General features: G+C 37.4%; 3 protein-coding genes across 8 annotated transcripts in view; 1 reads left to right on the top strand and 2 right to left on the bottom strand.

Annotated features, from left to right (window-relative positions):
- Positions 1 to 1,706, bottom strand: part of nfkbiab (nuclear factor of kappa light polypeptide gene enhancer in B-cells inhibitor, alpha b) — a 2,473-nt gene extending 767 nt beyond the window's left edge. Inside the window, exons 1-5 of the mRNA XM_084096360.1 lie at positions 1,436 to 1,706; positions 619 to 724; positions 305 to 512; positions 130 to 218; positions 1 to 22 (exon numbers count right to left, since the gene is read on the bottom strand). The exon at positions 1 to 22 is cut by the window's left edge and continues 254 nt beyond it. Of these exons, the coding sequence (XP_083952486.1) occupies positions 1 to 22; positions 130 to 218; positions 305 to 512; positions 619 to 724; positions 1,436 to 1,659 (649 nt within the window). The 5' untranslated portion in view covers positions 1,660 to 1,706. The remainder of the gene's footprint in view (positions 23 to 129; positions 219 to 304; positions 513 to 618; positions 725 to 1,435) is intronic.
- A 6,861-nt stretch (positions 1,707 to 8,567) lies between these two features.
- On the top strand, positions 8,568 to 10,725 carry insm2 (insulinoma-associated 2). The gene has a single exon (XM_084097282.1). It carries the CDS (start codon positions 8,638 to 8,640, stop codon positions 10,186 to 10,188), a length of 1,551 nt encoding a protein of 516 aa, XP_083953408.1. The 5' UTR covers positions 8,568 to 8,637; the 3' UTR covers positions 10,189 to 10,725.
- A 1,086-nt stretch (positions 10,726 to 11,811) lies between these two features.
- Positions 11,812 to 20,000, bottom strand: part of ralgapa1 (Ral GTPase activating protein catalytic subunit alpha 1) — a 71,046-nt gene continuing 62,857 nt past the window's right edge. For 4 of the 6 annotated variants that reach the window (XM_084097806.1, XM_084097809.1, XM_084097805.1 and 1 more), the window contains exons 39-40: positions 17,886 to 18,010; positions 11,812 to 13,618 (exon numbers count right to left, since the gene is read on the bottom strand). In XM_084097806.1, coding sequence (XP_083953932.1) covers positions 13,473 to 13,618; positions 17,886 to 18,010 — 271 coding nt within the window. In that variant the 3' untranslated portion in view covers positions 11,812 to 13,472. Of the gene's footprint in view, positions 13,619 to 14,213; positions 14,329 to 16,713; positions 16,745 to 17,885; positions 18,011 to 20,000 lie in introns of all 6 variants that reach the window. The other 2 variants (XM_084097807.1, XM_084097810.1) reach the window with 2 other exon arrangements.

The following is a 20,000-nucleotide window of genomic DNA, read 5'->3' as shown; positions in this document are numbered from 1 at the left end:
CGGTTCGCCCATTACACTGCTCCTAAAGACAAACAAGCTTTTTTTAGCCATTTGCCTTTTGAAATGCGGTTATTCAATTTGTTAAGACGCAAACAGATTTGGATAGCTAGAGAAAACCTCATTTTTTACCTGTGCGTTGATGTCCGCGCCAAGCTGGACGAGGCTTTCCAACAACGACAGGTAGCCCTGGATGGCAGTCACGTGGATGCATTTCTGACCTGAAGAGTAAAGGAAAGTCAGATCAGATGTGTCCAAATGAAGGGAGATTATGTGTCCAAAACGTACATAGCAAACCTCCTCTTACCGTTATAGTTTGGTGTCTGGAGGATGGCTGGGAGGTGCTGCGGGCAGCCCTGCGTTAGGAGGCCAAAACAGGCCATTGAACCTTTCCTGCAGGCGATATGGAGGGCGGTATTCCCACAGTCATCCACCAGGGACGCGTCACAGCCGGCCTTCAGTAACTGCTCTACTATACGAGGCTGCTCTGTGATGACGGCCAAATGCAAGGCAGTCTGAAATGGGAAGAGAGTGGTTTAGTGTGAAAGAAAAGCCAGAAATGGAGCTTAAGTTTGATAATATACACACATAATAATAATACAAAAAATATCCTTTATGTACCTGTCTCTGGTTGTTCTGTGTGTTGAGGAAGGGGTCACCATAGGATAAATCAATCATTTTTAATGCAGCATCATTGGCCTCGTGAATAATGGCAAGATGTAAATACCTTTAAAAAAAATAAAAAAAAATTGTTATGCAACCGTGAGAACATCTTTATTTATAAAACATCAACTCTTTTGGGTGTGCAGAGAACTGTATTTTTCCTAGTAGGGACATGCGCAGCACGCGCGCGTCTGAATGTCTGGCACGCTGCCCGGGACTTTCCGAGTTGGCGCAGCCCCGCCCTCATTGACGCCAGGACAGAAACCCCGCCCACATCGACGCGGTGCCAGAGAACAGTCCGTACTGATGCAGCGTTTCTGTTTACATAAAGCCCATTATGACTGCAGGTTTTGTGACCTGCGCATGCGCACTACGGTTTGTGAATGGAATGAGAAGGACTTTAACTGTGCTTAAGAACAATCAACTTTGAACACTGAAGATTTTTATTTTTTTTGCATTACAACAAGTACTGTGAAACAATTATATATTTATGTATATAAATAAATAAAGTTAAAATAAAGTTCTTTGCAAACTAAAAGTTATTATTTTAGTAATTTAATGATTGAAATTGCCTTAAGAACAATCATAAACCTTAACGTTTTTTTAGTATTATACTGATAACTTGCTAAAAATAAATAAATAAACAGTTCTCTGCAACCCAAAAGTTTTGTCTTTCCCATGCGTCATGCATTATGTAAACTGTTTGAAAAAAAATAAGATGCACAGAATTGCTTTTGCATGATCTGCATAAGATTGTTTTTTAAGAAAAACTTACGTGTCTCCGTCTTCGGTGCGATCTTTCCTCCAGGGCTCGTCCTCGGCCACATTCATCCGCCTGAAATCAGACACCACGTCCGGGTATTCATCCTCTTTTAGCGAATCCAAACCGCTGTCTAAACGGTCGTCGTTGCTCGCAAGTATTTTCCCAGATTTGGATCCGCGGCCATCGTCATTATAATCCATTTGGTTGGTGGTGTTACTGCTTCGGTAAAGCTCCATGTTTGTGTCGGAAGTCTGTGTAGCTCTTGTGGACTGTGAGAGTTTCAGGAGTGTTAAAAGGAGATGAAGAGGGGGCGGAGCTTAGCGGAGAGTGGGGGATTTCCAAAGTGTGATTGACGTCTGAATTGTGTTCTCTAGAGGGAATTAACTGCGCCAGGAGTTTGGGGAAATTTTCTCTGCTTCGTTAAACACACTATCAGGCCAGTAATACTGAAAGCTCGTCTTTTCCAGTTGCAAAATATTCCAGAATCCAGTTAGGGCTGGCTAAAATGTAACAAAAAACAAAACAAAAAACTAAACATTTTATGTCAGAAAAGAAAATATTTAGTGCACTACTCTACAATGTGTACTTTGGTGGTTTGCAAAAAGTCCCATTTTCAGACATCTCAAAATTTTTGCAGAAAGATATTGAATCATTCATATTTCAAATGGGTCCTGTAATTCTGACATTGCAAAAACAAAATAATACATAAAATATGATTACACATATAACGTGTAGGCCTAATATAAAAAACTATGTACATATATGTTGTATTTTTAATTAAAATTTAAATAGTTTTTTAATATATTGTATAATTAAATGATATAAAAATATAAATAATTTTAAATAGTGTTTACTATTTTTGCTGAAAGATATTGAATTATGCATATAGATTTTAGATGGTTTAAATAATTTAATAATTTTTGACATAGCAACATGAAAAACTAAACAATACAGAAAATGGTATAAATATTGTATAATACAAAACATATAATATACATTAAATACATATACATTTAATATAAAATATTAAAATATTTTAAATTTTATATAAAATATAAATATGTGTAAAAATTATATGATCAATAAGTTATGACTATATTTGACTATATACATTGCTTTAACTTTAAAATAAGTTTAGAATTTATATATATATATATATATATATTTAACCATTAAGTTATATAAGATTCAACTCATTTTTTAGTCAGTTTAATGTAATTTAAGTTGAAATGACTTAAAGTCCAAGTTGATTGTACTTAAAAACTTAAGGCAGAAACATTTTTGTATTGTTTTATTGCTTTAATTATAAATGAACAACTTTAGTAAAATATTAAATGTAATATTCACTGCATATATATATATATATATATATATATATATATATATATATATATATAATGGCAGCAGCAGTCAAGTAAATGCATAGACAAGCAAACAAAAACTAAAAGTGCTTTAGTGGAATCAGGAAAAATCTATATATAATAGAATAAGTTCTTAAACATCAATGTAAAGTCAAGGAAGTAGACTGTATGGTGCCAATATCTTGCTTCCTCATAGTCTGAACTGAAGAATGGGAAACTCCTCTATGTGTAGTTCTGCCGTGAGAGTTTGCCCACAGAGTCATTTACTCTGAAGAAGCAAAGAATGTGTCGAATGTGTTTTACTCGAGGCGCATGCGTGTAAACTCCAAGACTGCCTGTTCTCAAACACAATGACCATAGTTACAGTAGCTATGCGTGGTAAACCCCGAGGGCAGAGGGTGTTCCTCTAAAACGCCACTGCATTTGCAATGTACATTGTGCACACGCACAACAGAAAGCTATATATTTCCCAGGGGGGAACGCTTTTACTATTGTAATCTTATATCAGTGACCTACAAACAGGCTTAGTGGCTGGCTGAAGGGTTTTGTCTCTGATACAATAATTAATTCAAGTAAGACAAGATGTCGAGTGGATAATGTAGGTCGAATAAGTGCAAAATGACCTACAAATAACAACAATGCATCTGCTTTGCAGTGATATATCAGGAAGTCCAACTCATTTATTCTGATCAAATACTGGAAACTCTGAAAATGTTCCTTTTCGGTATCATGTGACCAGTGTGGATAGGACGTCCTGTCCAGCTCCAGAATCACAGCTCTTACATAGATAGGTGACGAGAGCTCTCATCAGCATGATTATGAGCGGGAATCTTTGGTGGGAGAACAGTGGGCTGACCATTACTAAGCCTCTTTTGCTGAGGCAGATGTTAAAGCAGCATAAACACACACTTCCTCAAGTGAGCGCAGGCCAAGACAGGCCGTCCAGCACATTTAAACGTGATCATTGACTCATCATTCACCGTATGCCATGTACTTCATATGTAGCATTGTTGAAATAGAAAAGAAAACAATAACAAGTTCACATATGGATGTGGAGCTTAAGGAATAGACCTTAGTCAGGTTGGACACCATATTGAAAACAAAGCTGTAAAGGAATGGACTTACAGTTTTTACAGCATGTAAAAATTATATGATCGGTGAGTTATGACGACATATGTTTTTACATTGCTGTAACTCATAAAAATAGGTTAAGCAAATTTCAAAGTTAAAGAATTTTTTTTTTGAAAATCAGTTTAATGTAATTTAAGTTGAAATGACTTAAAAAAATTAAGGCAGCAACTTTTTTTCTTTTTTTTTACGGTGAGTAGTACGCACTAAAAAAAGGTCCTACATCACGTAATTCTCAAAAAACTCACAACTTTCAAAACTATTTTATGGAGTATTTGTCGACGGATTTTTTCTTTTTCTTTCCGGAAAGACGTTTTGTCAGCTTGCATGGACAACCAGTAGCCTATTTTGTTACCTGTGCTGGGTAGATTACTTACAAATTGTAGTCAAATTACAGGACAAAAATTGTTGTTAGTAACATATTGATTTGATATGCAATGTTGCACTGCTGAAAAAACACTCGCAACAGAAGAGGCGTCCGTTTCTGTCGAAAAAGAGCCTCGCCCCCTGCCATTACACAGTGCACACACACCAGGGGTGAAATTAAAAGGAGCTTGGGGCAAAAAAGCCATAAAAATTCATAAAAATGCTTCCAAAAACCAAGATATGGTGCAAAAAAGTCTCTGTATAAGTTTTTGTAAGCAATATCACACGAGCAAAAGTGCTGTTTTCCTGAATACCAGCACATTTCCAAATGTGATATTGATTTTATACAACAATTCAAAAATCAATTAGTGAATAGGCTATTAGGTGACTTGCTTTTTAAACACAATATCGCCTGTTCCTCTATTTTGCCATCAAAAATACCGATTGTTTCTTTGAAATGGGCCCCTGAATCGCAAAGGCCGCCACTGAAATGCTGAACACAAAAGAAGATATTTTTGACTGCCATATAGGGGAATGAGGTCCATCAACTTTTTGGTTACTCATATTCTTCAAAATATCTTCTTTTGTGCTCAGCAGAAGAAATACAGGTTTGGAACAACTTGAGTGAGTAACATGACAAAAACTTTCATTTTTGGGTGAACTGTCCCTTTAAATCAATGAAAAGTGACAGTGAAGATATTTATAATGTTACTAAAAATTTCTATATAAATAAATGCCGTTCTTTTGAACTTTCTGTTCATCAAAGAACCCTAAAAAAATGGATCATGGTTTCAAAAGAAATCTTAACTGTTTTCAACGTTGATAAAATGTTTCTTGAGCAAATTAGCATATTAATGATTTCTGAAGAATCACGTGACACTGTATAATATTTCACAGTATTACTCTTTGTGCAGTATTTTTGTTCATTTAAATGCAGCAACCCCAAACTTTTCAACAGTATAACTGATACAAATTCATACAAGTGTCTGAAACTGGTTAAACAGTATACCATGATGGTGACTTTCCCAACAGCTTGTCAGGCTAAAAGAATGCCATTTCACTCATGTGTAAGCATAGTGTAGTTTAATATGAAACTTGCTCACATGAAACAGCATGTTCTGACACACAATCTGTTGACTCATAGTGAATGACACTGAATGTTTAGATACAGGGAGGACATGTGTGACCCGCCCTCTCCACACGCCACTGGAATTTCCATTTTCTTCCAGACTCCTCTAGTGTCACTTACATTTCTTATACACTGGAGATATAGGCTGCTATGACTTTTCAAAACTGAAAACAGGGTAAATCACTAACCTGATTATAATTCTCTTTAGGCTTCCCCCATCTTTCCCTCAAAAGGCATATACTGTTTAAAATCCCAGAGGTGTCAACGGGGATTCTGCCGTGTGTGTCACTGCACAGGACTTTTAAACAAGTCATCACAGTTTTCCCAGTGTTTAGCAGTGGACATTCCATGCAGTGGGGAATCCTGAAGCTCAGTCCATGAATCACACAGGTCAATCAGATTGAATGGAATGTGACTTCTCACCTGAAAGGGTGCAGGAGTCCTCCATGTTATGTAATGGTTATGAGTAGTTTAACCTTTAAAGCAGGAGAGTTTGGGCTGTATCGAGTGCATTCCCTGCACATTTACCTCACAGGTTTTCTCTCACGCAAAAGTTGCCCAGACAAAGCATTTGCATTTAGTGTAGGTGAACCTCACTCCCTTTGTTGTCTAAAGAGACAATTCAGCTCTAGATACAACTCTCTCTCTCTCTCTCTCTCTCTCTCTCTCTCTCTATCTATCTATCTCTCTCTCTCTCTCATAATATATAATATTTAAAAAATATTTAGTTGCATGAACTCTTGGTGCAGTTTAACAGTCCCCGATGTAATCTATGAAGGATTTTACACAAACTAGTGCCCTACAGCGCCCTCTAACGGATACATATTCTTTTGATACTTTTGGATAGAATAATTTTTTATTCTTCTCGAAAACGATACACATATGATATCCTTAAATAAAATTGTATATTGCTTTTACAAAACGAGCGTGTAAAACATTTTAAAATATCTGTTTTAATATTTATAAAAACTGGGCTGTTTTGCAACATTCTTTTGTATTAGAAAAGCGCGATTACTCGAATATTCCAGGAGATGGCGACAGACTGTAAGAAACAGTAGATTCAGAGCGCGCGACCAGTTTCCGTGCAAGATAAAGATACTCTGTCAAATACATATGTAAATAACCTCTCAAACTAAATATGTTTTTAGCAAATAATTTAATATTTAAGATAATCTACATATTAGCCCAAAAGTTCCAGAACTGGTTAAAGGCACTCTTTTCTAAAAGCATAATGCACACAATGTTTTGTTTTTGTTACTTTGTCCGTAATTATTAATTATTTTAAAGAAAGTGAGCCATTACATTGAAATCGAAAGTTTTTGTAGGCCTATTCAATGCACAAAGCATTATTAGCCTAAATGATAAAATTGCTACTATAAAAAAAAAAAAAAAAAAAAGGTCCAAATGCTTATTTAAAACATACTCAATTATGAAAATATTTCTAATTATATAATGATGTCCATGTGATCATTTTGAGCTAATGGACCAAAACTGTGTTAGTGATAAATTAACACGGGCCCTAATTAGAGATGATTAAATATGAATTATTCAACAGTCTGTCTGAGTAAAGCTGCCAGAATCTGTGTGAAAACATCATTCCACACGGAACAGCTTCATCCATCCATCCATCTTTTTTATAAAATGCTAATATGTCCTTCCTTTGTATACTGATAAGGTATAATTGGTTATAAATATAGTCATTGATAATTACAGGTACCGCGATCTTCATAAATAAAAAACTTTCTAGGCTACTAACCTCAGCAAACTGGCCAAGCGTCTCCACTAGTGGTTTCTCACGCTCATTTGCCGCACAGATGAGTGTCCTGGGAGGAGAATCCCAGCTGAACATAATGGGATCCTAACAGGTTTGTGGCTTCAGCATCCACCCCCTCCACAGGAGCAAGAGATGCGTCTCTTATCAGCATCTGCAGATTCTGCGGGTTATCAGCAGCTCGTCTGACCCCAAACACACTCGCATGGGAAAAACAGTGGAACACATTCCCATCGTTCACTGTACAGATGTGTTCATCACTGACACATGTGCTCGGCCACCAATTACAATATAGGCCTAACCTATTCTTGTATTGTACTGTTGAATATTAATAGTTCGTTCTTGTAGCCTACGCTACGGTAAAAATAATAATAATAATAATAAAAACATCTATTAAAGCAGTCACTTTAAGACAGCAATAGATTGCTATTTCTGTAGGTCTATATGGACATTTAACTTAAAAGTGATTTAGAAAAAGTATTAATTTATATTTAGAGGGAATTATTTATTAGTCGAGTTAGCTTGAATTAGCTATGATATTATTAGAAACATGTTTATTAATTTGAGTTATGCTTCCCTGTCCTCCGAGACAACATATTATTTTAACTTTAATTATTATTAAAATATAATTCAATATATTTATAATAATAAAAATTACAAATAAATATGGTTTAAAAAAAAACATATAAAGATAATGATAGCTAAACACGATAAACAATCAAAATAAAAAAATAATTCTGTTTTAATAATAGCTTTAAACATGAAATTTGATCATTTTAATTGTTTTATTTAAAATCAATTTTATATATATATATATATATATATATATATATATATATAGGCCTTTGATTTCAAATAAAACATTTAAAATGAACATTTTAATATAGGCCTATTATTTGTAGAAAAGTAAATGAATATATATTATATTATTTTACATTATTTTATAAATGTATATGTATTATTTTTTTCATTTATCCAGAGATATAGGATAAATGAAAATAAATACATGTACATTTCTAAAATAATTTATGCTATAATTTAGGCCTATGTATGTAATGATGTATGTATGTATTAATGTATGTAAAATATGAATATTCTGTATAGGTATAAATGGACCAGTTCAGTGCATGTAGATGGACGGATCTCACATTACCGAGCAGAAAACTGAAAACATGGGAAGGTTAAAGAGCCCATCGATCCCCTGAGACCTTTTGAGATAATAATCTGCTGCCCATTAGAAATGAATCTGTAACTGGATCAGCTCATTAATGCCCGTCCCGCCCCTTCGTTCGAATGCCAGCGCTGATTGGGCACAACTGCGTCATTGACAGTGACCTCACACAGAACCTGAAGGCGACCCAAAGGATAAAACGCGAGCGGGAAGCATCAAGGTGACAGTGTCCAGCTCCGCATCCTCTCTTCAAGTTTCATCTGGACTCTGGGTGAATCCGACGAGAAGATGCCACGAGGATTTTTAGTGAAAAGGAGTAAACGTGCCTCATCAGCATCCTACAAGGTGCGTGCGCAAGAAGAAAAAGAGCCGCGCAAAGAGGACCTGCCAAGCCAAACTCCAAATGCAAGTGTCCTGGACGTGCTGGAACCTATGAGAGAATCATGGGCAAGTGGTATCATCTCTAAAAATGAGCAGACGCGTCTTCTGGAGGACTCTGGGGTTGTTGGAGAGAGCGTCGATGACGCGCAGAACTACTTTAGCCACCCGGAACAGAGCGCATCATCTCCGCGCAACAGCACCGACTCCTACAGCCCGATCAAACCCATCAGCACGGAGTTTTTGGACAGGTGTCTGAGCTCACCAGCCATGGCAGAGTCCTTTCCCTTGGCCACCCCGGTGTCTTCAATCGAGCGTCTGCTAATGAACCACTCTGACATGAAGTTTGGCACACCGGTGCCCTCTTCGGTGCCCACCTACCCCGCGTTTCATCAATGCGTAAAACGCGCGTTCATGGACACAGAGCGCAAAAGCAAAGCACCAAAAAAGCCTAAAGTAATCAGAAAGCTCAATTTTGAAGACGAAGTCACCACCTCACCAGTCCTCGGGCTTAAAATCAAAAAAGAAATTCCCGAGTCAAAACTGGCACCGCAAAGTGGCAGAAAAAAGCCGCTCGGTGAGTTCATCTGCCAGCTTTGCAAGGAAGAATACCCTGATCCGTTTTCTCTGGCCCAGCACAAGTGCTCCAGAATCGTGCGGGTTGAATACCGCTGCCCGGAGTGCGACAAAGTTTTCAGCTGTCCTGCTAACCTCGCGTCTCATCGCAGATGGCACAAACCTCGTGGTCTGAGCACCGGAGACGCGAAGAAGTCCCCGCTGGAGGCGCGTAACCACGAGAAGACCTCAGTGGAGGGGAAGGAGAACGCCAGCAAGATGAGTGGAAACAATCAGCACCAACTGAGTCCGGACAGCTCCCAGCATCACAGATCAGCACCGGACAGCAACATGATGCACAGAGTTTCCCAAGACCCTCCTCTGGATCAAAGGTACCTATCCTCCGAGAAATGCTTTGAGATGCACATCGGCCCCGCGGAAAGCTCAAGGCTGTTCGATCACTGCCCCGATGAGCCCGACAGGTCCACCACCCCTTACTTGCCCTCGCCCGGCCCAGAAGAAGTGTACGAATGCCACTACTGCAGCAAGAAGTTTCGCAGGCAAGCCTACCTGAGGAAACACCTGGCCGCGCACGAGACGATCAAAGCATCCCCGTACAGTCACATCGAGAGCGGGCAGATCACTTTCCCGTGTCACCTGTGCGGAGCGCACTTCCCCTCCGCGGAGATCAGGGACAAACACAGACTCTGGCACGCGGTCAGAGATGACCTGCTCCTCAGACCCGATCTGACTCTGAGCACTGGAGAACAGCAGATATTCTCATGCAAACACTGTCCCTCCACGTTCTTCAGTTCTCCAGGCTTGACCAGACACATCAACAAATCTCATCCCACAGAGAACAGACAGGTGATGCTCTTACAGATGGCCGTCAGGCCGGGGTGCTGAGCTCAGCTCTGAAACAGTTCTGATCATGTCTAACGGTTTGTTGTTAATATTATCACTCAATAGACTGCATCCAGTGTCTTTATGTGGGAATATCGAACTTTGCAAGGTTTTCTTTTTGATAACAGAGCTAGTTTATGTATTCTTTGATAATCTTGGGTAACACTGAATAACTTTTAATAAAAGTACACCAATTTATTAACAGACATTATAGGGGGTTTTAAGTCACTTTTGATTATGAATTTTTCATTTCATAATTACTGAAAAAAATAAATAAAATATATATATATATATGTATGTACACTGTATTTATAAATAATTTTCCAGTAATGACTTAATTCCAGTAATTATATATATATATATATATATGAAGAGTTCAGATGCAAAAGTTCAGTAATTTCACTTAAATGACAATGAAAATTACCTATTAATTGTCATTTAAGTGAAATTACTGAACTTAAATATACGAGCTTGATAAAAATGATCATTCTAGAAGAAAATTTCAGATGCCACTTAGAGGCTTTTGCATCTGAACTCTTCATATATATATATATATATATATATATATATATATATATATATATATATATATAATTTTAAATGGCATTTTAATAGAAATTTCTAGTGTATTAAATATATTAGAGCTGAGAAATAAAAATATTGCTTTTATTTTGTATTTCAATTATTTTAAAATTTCAAATATTTTATTCATTTCTGTGCCTTTTCCAAACCTCACATATCCAAGTTTCCCACAACTGTGGGAACTCTGTATAATTCTTTTCACATTATTTCTCACATTCAAATGTGAATATTATGTATTCACATGTATAATATAATATTATGTTCACTGAAATGTTTAACTCATCTCTAGTTGAAACTCATTACTGATGATAATTTTTTGGATAAAGTTATGAAGTGTTACCCTTAAAAAGTACTTAATGTTGCCAATTTAATTTCATTCATGAAACTGTTTATAGCGGGAAAGACATCAAAACCTATTGGGCTTGAGACTCAAAGCTCTCAGCAGGTTCTTTCATAAACATATATCATTATAATATGGGAAAAAGTAAATGAATATATTTTGCGTCTCATTGTAAAAGTAGCTCCCATGGAAAGCGTATTTAGTCTCAATCGTCTTAGAAGCTGCTTTGATTTCTAGATCATGAATTAAAGTACTGTACTTTCATATTTTAATTGACAACAGTAGCTGCAAAAAAAAAAAAGAAAAAAAAAAAAGGAAATGTATTTATATCATAACTTCCAAGAAATGCCATATCATACATCAAGACTATTAGAGGCCTACATGTAATAATAAACCATAAGTGTAATTTATATTTTCATATGTAGTCATTTTCAGCTGTTATGGGGGAAATGAAGAGGTCAATAAACCGAATTGTCTTCAAATACCACTAGCTTATCTGTTATTTGCACAAAACCATAAGTGTAATTTATATTTTCATATGTAGTCATTTTCAGCTGTTATGGGGGAAATGAAGAGGTCAATAAACCGAATTGTCTTCAAATACCACTAGCTTATCTGTTATTTGCACAAATCCACCGGAGAAGCTGCTATTAAAACAGAAAAAAACAGGTTAAACATTTGTTGCACCCAGTAACTGCACAGGATTTGCTATGTTGTAAGAATACTTTTATTCTTAAGTGTAGTTGCACATCCACTCTCCTTCGACATCCGATACAAATGTATAGATATACAACCGTATGACAACATTGTGGATCTGTGCTTGTGTGTTGTGCAGCTGTTATATCAACACATGCAGTTAGTACTGGAATCATGCAGCATTTGGTCAGTAGTAACACACAAAATCTACCCATGAGGATGTTTTTTTTTTTTTTTTACCTCTTGAAATTACGCACAGGTTTCAGTTGCTCGTGTGCAGGCCTTTAATATACACCTTATCATTTCAATCCAGAAGGGTGCTGCATGATTTCAACTCCACACATATATATATTTCTTGAGATAAATTTCTAAATGATTTCAAATTAAAAAGAAAAACAATAAAAATCATGAAGTCTCACATAGCTTTCAAGAAAATATACAAACTTGACTTTATCTTAAACATGGCAACAGTTATAACTTGCATCCGTAGTCTACAGGGTCAGTTACCCTTTTATCCCTTAAACGTGGAAGGAAGAAATGCAGACAAGTGTACACTTCCACGTCTAAAAAAAAAAAAGAAAAAAGAAAAAAAGAAGAAGAACAGAACAAGATTACATTAAAGGCTTTTGAACTAGCTCAAAAAGTCCTCAAGCGGGTAGTTCGGTTCAATTTGGCAACGTCGCCGTCTCCCTGCAAGACCTGTTAATGTGGCGTCTCATTCACGCTTTCCTTAAAAATCCCATCCGAGATGAGACGAATCAAAAAGAGCGCTGCAGTCAAATGATTTATGCTGTGAATGAGCTGATGAACCAGCGTGGGCTCGTCTCTAAGGCTGCTGTGCAACGAAACAAAACCTAGCCATACAGACAGACATTCAAGCTGAAGACTTGTTCTAAGTGGCCTTTTCATTTTTTTGTTTTTGGTTGATTTAAATACTGTCAAATATGTACACAGATCAGATACTGTTCATACACTATACACATACATTAAATATGTATATATTTTATATTTATAGATATATACACAGTTTCAAATGACAAAGGGGCGGTTCAGTATAACGGTAACAAACTAAAAAAAATCAGTAACGTTCTATTGAAGAGAAAACTAAATGTACAAATTGCAATAAACCGTGATCCATAAAGAAAACCAGCAAATAAACCAACAAATGTGAGTGTCAATGTTACATAAACAAACATGTTCCACATTAGGAGTGAAAAAAACAAGCTGAAATAAACGTAACAGCAAGAAGTGTTTCAGTTTAAACGTAAATCTGCTCCACAAACACGTCGAGCACTTCTCCAGCCGTCGAATATGTCGAAAACCTCAGTGCGTCTTCTGTACAAATATATATATATATTAAAAAAAAAGTTGTGGTTGATACGATGGCGACTTTTTTTGTGCGATCACTGGCACTCTGAGTGGAGGGCAGCTTCAGTGGCACCAGCTACGACAACAGCAGAGGAACTTATTTAAGTAAAACGCAATGCGATTTCCATCAGCGGTTGACAAAATTAAACATTTCGGTTGTCTTTGATCTTTCTGGCTCTGGATGGGAGGAGTCGGACAGCTATCGCAGGCAAGAGGGCGTGGCTTGTCTCTGACAGTGCAGTGGGCGGAGTTCTGGAGTGTCCCGCAGGAAGTTGTCGTGTGTGTGTTTTGCTCACTCAAGTCAAGTCTTGTTGGCGGAACCCGAGGAACGGCGAAGCTTCATGGACATCCGGCTCTTGCTAGCACGAGGTGACATTGGCGAGGCTAAATCGCTCCCGTCGACCTGCATGGCTGGACTTTCGGCCAGCTGACTCTCGAGGCATGAGCCTGTCGGGGAGGGGAGGGAGGAGGAAGAAGAAAAGACAGAGATCAGAACGTCACGACGGCCAGAGCGTTCGCACACGTTAAACGCTGCGCCGTTCTCAAACATCTACTCGAGTGACGCATCTCATTAAAGGGTTCAATTCAGCTTGGGTTTGTGAATTAGAATATGAAATATACAAGGAAATTGGGTTGAAAGGAGGGAAATAAATGTCTATACTTTTTTGTAATCTCAAATCAGTCTCATTGTGAATTTCACTCAGATTGGAAAGGGGAAAAAACCTCTCTGATACTTTGGTTAAAGCCATTTTGGCAAAATGTACAATAAATGTAACCAATTGAGAGCAAAATAAGTGTGAAAACCCCTTCCTGTGGGGCGTGAGAGGTTAGAGCACCAGTGCATTGTGGGTGAATTTCACAGAGCGAATCACAAGGGATGCTGGGACTAATCAACGCTGAAATCTGACACGTCGTCCCTTGGATGAGACCAACAGGGGTGCAGTTATGATATCGCAACACAAACTACATTGGTAAAAGAGGAACGGGGAGGGGGAAAAAAAAACACAAAGAAGGTACTTTGCCGTTTTCGGTTCCAGCATACCATTCACAGCTAGCGTGAAAGACCTTCCGTTTCAAGCCTTTTCCTTTTACCTTGATGAGCCCAATGTTTTCTACTGGAGGTTTGGTAAGGAGGAGAAAAATCACAGCATTTCTTTCTTGGGGTGCAAGAATGGACAGAAGAGACAGATAGAAAGGACGACAAGAGACAGATAGAAAGGACGACAAGAGACAGATAGAAAGGACGACAGGAGGACGAGAGGGTGGGAAAAGGACAGGAGAGAAAGGATGCAAAGTGATGGGCGTTGGTGTGGGATGTAAGAGTAAAAAAGACAGGAGGAAGAAAAACAGAAGAAGAGATATAAGATAAAGGTACGAGCAGGCTGGGAGGGAAAACAGTAAGACAGTAAATGCAAAAGTTGATCTCTCTCTCCATACGCTCACAAACATTTAAACACACCCTTACACAAAAATTAACCAAAAAAAGATGTCAGATTTACCACCCACTAATAACCAAACTCTATAAATGAATGCTGTGACACAAATCTCACTGAAAAGATGCTGCGAAACCACATTTAATACTATATTTCTATTTAATAAATATCATCTGTAATATTGTACCTGAATTCCTTCTGTAAATCAATCTCACTCGGCAGAAGGGTTCCGGAAGTAAAATGCCATTCACATAATCATATAATGCAACATTATTCATTCAAATATTTGAAAACAGATCTACACATGCCGAGTTTTTTTTTTTCGTTCAAAAGGGTTGGTAAGATATGCCAAAAAGAAGTCTCTTAAGCTTATGCATTAATTTGATCAAAAATACAGTAAAAACAGCAATATTGTAAAATATAATTACAATTCAAAATAACTTTTTTTAAAAGCTACTCCAGTCCACAGTGTCACATGATCCTTCAGAAATCATTCGAATATGATGTCTTGCTGCTCAAGAAACATTTCTTATTAATATCGATGTTTAAAATAGTTCTAAAAAATGTTTATGGAAACCGTGATACATTTATTTATTTTTTTCAGGATTCTTTGATGAAAAGAAAATTCAAAAGAACAGCATTTATTTGAAATAGAAATCTCAACATAAATGTCTTTTCTGTGACTTTTGATCAATTTAATGCATCCTTTCTGAACAAAATTATTAATTTCCTTAAAAATATTAATAATCATACTGATTATTGTCAATAAAACAGGCAATCTCCACACTGGTGGAGATTGAAACTTTAGCTAAATAAACTTTAATTAAAATAGGGTGTTAGCATTACAGCACAGTGGTAGTGGAAAACTTTGTAATCTCAGATTCAATCTGCGGTGATTAAGGGACTAGTGTTTCCTTCCACACGTAAAAGACAATGAATTGTCGTAATGTTGTGATTCAGTCAAGAGTTGATTGAAGGACTCTTTCTTTATTAAGAATCTTCTGAAATACTTATGGAACAGGAAAAAAAATTCTGGTACAAAGGCTGCTGAAAAAGCTGAGCTCAATTGCCCGTATGAGAGCTGTTGTACTGTACCATTCCGGTGCTTCCATTCAACATTTACAGAGACAGACAGACGTGTGATATAAAGAACAGAAGATGAGAGGAGTGAAGCTGTAAGATCATGCCGGACACAGACATGACTTAGGGTGTGTTCATACTTGGCAGGTTTGGTTCTATTAAAACAAACTTTGGCGCGATTGCTCTGTTAGTGCGGTTTAAGTGTGAAGGCTGCCATCCGAACCCTGGAGCGTACCAAACAAGCAGTGGGTCTCGGTACACCTCCAAACCTCTGGTGCGCTTTGACTGAAATATGAACGCAACACGAACCAAAGACATCTAAATGAAACTAAATCAGGACGTGATGTCACAAGATGCGACCCTAAAAAGGACAGAATGTTCAAGCATACCTGGTTCCTCTCATCACAGTTCAGTACAGGCATCAGAACCGCGTCTCCTCGCAGCACATCTTTCTTTGTGTGTGGGTGTGATGGAGGAATTCCTGCTGCTGTTTTGACTCCTTTACACATTTTATACACTCTTCACGAGTTCTCAGCTGGTCAAAATATCATCATATGTTGGCTACGCACACAATATGCGCATTTAGCCCAGCACACAGCATTGTTTTGGATGTTCGGTAAGCCATTTTTTGTGTGTGTGTTGTATCTTTTAGTTCGGTGTTAAAAATGACATTGTGAATGCTAAGCAAACCAGAACTAAATGTATCATTTTCGTATTTGGTCCAGACCAAAAGAACCAAGAGAACACACCCTTAGAGGAACCTAGTGGAGTGACATATGTGGTAAAGAGTGTAAATGTTGGTCAATGTTAGGGATTTGGTGTGAACATGCCATGCAATGAATGTTGCAGACTTCCCATTAAACAAAATATAGAGAACATGGAAAAAGAAGGGAACATATTTCAGTCTAGAAAGGAATCAAACAAACAAGATAAAGCAAAAAGAGAAGGAGCTCATAACGCCGTTACAAGCCAAACAAACGCATAAGACAATCAGGCAGTCTCAGTGTACGGCATCTTCAGGAATCTTACCTTTAGATACACACAAGTGATAGATTATGATCTGAAGGGGAAACATAAGATAAACAAAATAAAATGGGAATGAAAAAGAAAATAAAGAAAAAGAAAAGAAAAATGATCATTTGTGTTAAGAAAGGTAACAGGAGCCCAACACAAACGCCAGAATAAAAGCATTGGGTTTGAAAAACAACTTCGGTTGCATAAAATACAAAACAAAAGATTGTTTTTCAGCCCCAAAAGCAAATTGTTTTGCAATGACTGAACCAAAAAAAAAAAAAAGAATTTGTGCACAGGCATGCATGTGTTCTGAAATGAAAGGCTTAATGACTCATCTCTATCTGTGCACTACATTCTCAGTGTGTGATTGGGAGAAAATGTTGAATAACTCTCTTGAAATTAATTTATCCTCAATTATTTTCCCAGATTTCCCACATTTTCTAAAATATTGGCTTAATGCTATTTCTGGACTGCCTTTGGTTCAAGTTCAGTTTCCATGTTCATTGTAAAGTTAGCATTTCTGTAGCTCGAATAATAGAGCATGGCACTAGCAACGGCAAGGTCATGGGTTTGATTCCCAGCGAACGCAAGAACTTCTTAAAATGCTCTACCGTTCAAAAGTTTGAGGTCAGTAAGATTTTGGTTTTGAAAGAAATTAACACTTTTATTCAGCAAAGATGCATTCAATTGATCAAAAGTGATGGTAAAGAAACTTACAAAGCTACAAAAGATTTATATTTCAAATAAATGGTGTTCTTTCTATTAAAAAATGCATCACGGTGTCCATAAAAACATTAAGCATTACAACAGTTTTCAACATTGATATAATATTGAATAATATTTCTCAATATTACTGTTTTTACTATGTTTGATCTAATAAATGCAGCCTTGGTGAGCATTAGAGACTTCGTTCAAAAACAAACAAAAAATATCTTACCGACCCCAAGTTTTGAATGGTAGTATATAATGCAATCCAAGTCGTTTTAGATAAAATAGTATGCCAAATGCATAAAAAAGTTAATGTAAAAACAAGTAAGTGTGATTCTACAGTCTCAACTGATAGGGCTATGACACATGCAACATAAGGCCGGAGAGTCTAGAATTGGATGGAATTGTGACGCTGAATGGTGAGTGGTGTAAAATGACAGATGAATTAAGAATCAATTCATTAAGTCAATGACGCCCACCTGCTTCAGATGGAAGATGGTGGAAAGGTGCAGGGCAGAAAACACGAGCTGCGTAGTCCTCGAACGTTGTGGGCTCCAAGTGGTGCTGGACTATCGTCTCCAGATATCTCGCTCTCTCTTCATAGCTGATAAACGTGCCAGTTAAGGTCAAACAAGGTTGGTGCATCGATTTCAAAAGCAACACAAACACACACATCAATAGGGGTCAAACAGTTAACCAGGATACCACGGGTTAATAATTCTCCCATCATACTGTAAACTGTATTACAAAGCTGTCATTGCTTTACGTATGGTGACAGTGGGTATCAATGGACATCTTACTGTCTTGTGTTATTCGGTTACGAAAAATGATGGTATTGAGTAAATGGAAGGGATTGGATTATGCCGCTGTGTATGGGTTTAAAAACGGAGGGATTCTGTTAATGGGGACGATTTGATTAAATAGTCCGGTGGCATATGGTCTTTGCTGCATTCATAACTTCGTAAACCAAGAACACGCGGTTCGGATAACGACGGATGCTGCGTCACTGCAGAAACTTGATGAAGTAGCGGTGAGAAATGAAGCGTGCGAGAGACAAAAAGACAAGAGAGAAATGGAGGCCCTGCTGGGACGAGGCAGGGGGAGGATATTCTCGGCTCACGTTCTTCAGGTGTTTCCGCACACACAGCGTCTCCACCAGGAAACGCAACACTCACGCAGATCTGTCGTTTGCCTTTTCCAATCTCCAGCCGACCCGTTTCCTGCCGACGGGTCCTGCTGTTTGAGAGCGAACCCTGGAGTGAATGGGTGAGAGGTTCCCACAGAGGAGAAGAGAAAGCAGCTAGCGAAAGTGTCAGTGGGTGCGACGTAATTAGACACGTGCAGTACTACAACTACAGGCAGAACATGATGGTCTTGACAGCCGTGTTAACAGCTCAGAATAGCACTCGTACAATCTTACTGACTGAAGCATTCAGTCACGGCTGATACAATCTGATTGTAGACTTCAACTGTTCTGCACTTCCATATTATTGAGAGCAAGAACAGAACTACCTCATGAACCACTAACAGGTAATTCACTAACCGTCACGTGCAAAATTACCAGCTAAAATACATATACAGAACCCTATACAGATTAGATTCATCTGATATATACACAGCATATATATAATATTGAACTACTGTTCAAAGGTTTGGATTTTTTTTAAGGAATTAATGCCTTATTTAGCAAGGATGCATTAAATTGACAGTAAAGACATTTATAATGTTACATTATTTAAAAAAAAATGGTTTTATTTGATCTTTGTTTATCAAAGAAATGAACCAGCACAACTCTTTTCAACATTGATGATAATAATAAGAAATTTCTTAAGCACCAAGATCTGAAGGATCGTGTGACACTGAAGACTGGAGTAATGGCCATCAGAGGAATACGTTTTAAATGTTTTCAAATAAATATTTTACATTTTAGAAAACAAAATAGAAAACGGATATTTTAAGTAGTAATAATATTTCTCAATATTACTGTTTCTACTGTGTTTTCGATCAAATAAATGCAGCCTTGGTGAGACATTAAAAAAATCTTAAGACCTCAAACTTTTGAACGGTAGTTGCCATTACAGAAGTTGCAAATTAGATACCATTTTATTCAGAGTAGAATTGACTAAAATGAATATGACATTATTAAATATTTACAAAATGTAAAATATAATTTTATCAAAAGTTGTTAAAAGCGCTATATAAATGAAGGTGACTTGACTTGAAAAGTAAAAAAAAAAAACACTGACCACTGTATAAATATACAAAAAAGCTGCAATGAAATCAGTCTTTTTCTCCACTTCAGGTCACTAAAATGGAAAACCTGATTCTTGGACTGAAAGATCAAGATCTTAAAGGGTCTAGTCATGGTCTTTAATTAGTAAAGATCTGGATCTTGGGGATTTGATATTGGTCTTTGACTACAACTCTGCTACATATATGGTTCATGGCCAGAGTAACTGCAAAGTGGACCATATTTTACGCCGATAGTCCGGCTACAAGGGGGCAACCATTCCAAACAGCGCAAGCAAGGCATGAGCAGCACCGCTGTGCATCTTAATAGCCCTCTCAGAGCCGCCCAACATGTGGCCACCATC

This window comes from Abramis brama, assembly GCF_963993115.1.
Source record: "Abramis brama genome assembly, chromosome: 21".
In the NCBI taxonomy this organism is placed as follows: Eukaryota; Metazoa; Chordata; class Actinopteri; order Cypriniformes; family Leuciscidae; genus Abramis; species Abramis brama.
This window is presented reverse-complemented; position numbering and strand designations above follow the sequence as displayed.